The sequence below is a fragment of the Lottia gigantea genome, assembly GCF_000327385.1.
Source record: "Lottia gigantea unplaced genomic scaffold LOTGIsca_159, whole genome shotgun sequence".
NCBI classification, from domain to species: domain Eukaryota; kingdom Metazoa; phylum Mollusca; class Gastropoda; family Lottiidae; genus Lottia; species Lottia gigantea.
This window is the reverse complement of record NW_008707942.1, coordinates 439,100-439,831: the sequence shown is the minus strand read 5'-3', so window position 1 is coordinate 439,831 and position 732 is coordinate 439,100. Positions and strand designations below refer to the sequence as shown.

General features: G+C 52.6%; 1 protein-coding gene across 1 annotated transcript; it reads right to left on the bottom strand.

Moving 5' to 3' along the window:
- Positions 1 to 193: 193 nt before the first annotated feature.
- Positions 194 to 493, bottom strand: LOTGIDRAFT_173456 (hypothetical protein; the record flags this gene model as incomplete). Its single annotated transcript, XM_009050940.1, has 1 exon — positions 194 to 493. A coding segment is annotated over one exon (300 nt), but the record flags the coding sequence as incomplete, so codon positions are not given.
- Between the last annotated feature and the right edge of the window lie 239 nt (positions 494 to 732).

Genomic DNA, 732 nt, shown 5'->3' with positions numbered 1-732 from the left:
CACACTCCGCTCCATACACCACACCACACCACACTCCGCTTCACATCACTCCATACACCACACCACACTCCGCTCCACATCACTCCATACACCACACCACACCATACACAAAACCACTTCATACACCACACCACACCATACACCACTCCATACACCATACAGCACAAACCATACACCACACCACTTAATACACCACACCACTCCATACACCACACCACTCCATACACCACACCACACTCCGCTCCACATCACTCCATACACCACACCACTTCATACACCACACCACACTCCGCTCCACATCACTCCATACACCACACCACTTCATACACCACACCACTCCATACACCACACCACACTCCTTCCACATCACTCCATCCACATCACTCCATACACCACGCCACACCACACTCCGCTCCACACCACTCCATACACCACACCACACTCCGCTCCACATCACTCCATACACCACACCACACCACACTCCGCTCCACATCACTCCATACACCACATCACTTCATACACCACACCATGCCATACACCACACCACACTCCGCTCAACATCACTCCATACACCACATCACTTCATACACCACACCATGCCATACACCACACCACAGCACACTCCGCTCAACATCACTCCATACACCACACCACTCCATACACCACACCACTCCATACACCACACCACACTCCGCTCCACATCACTCCATACACCACACCACATCACACTCC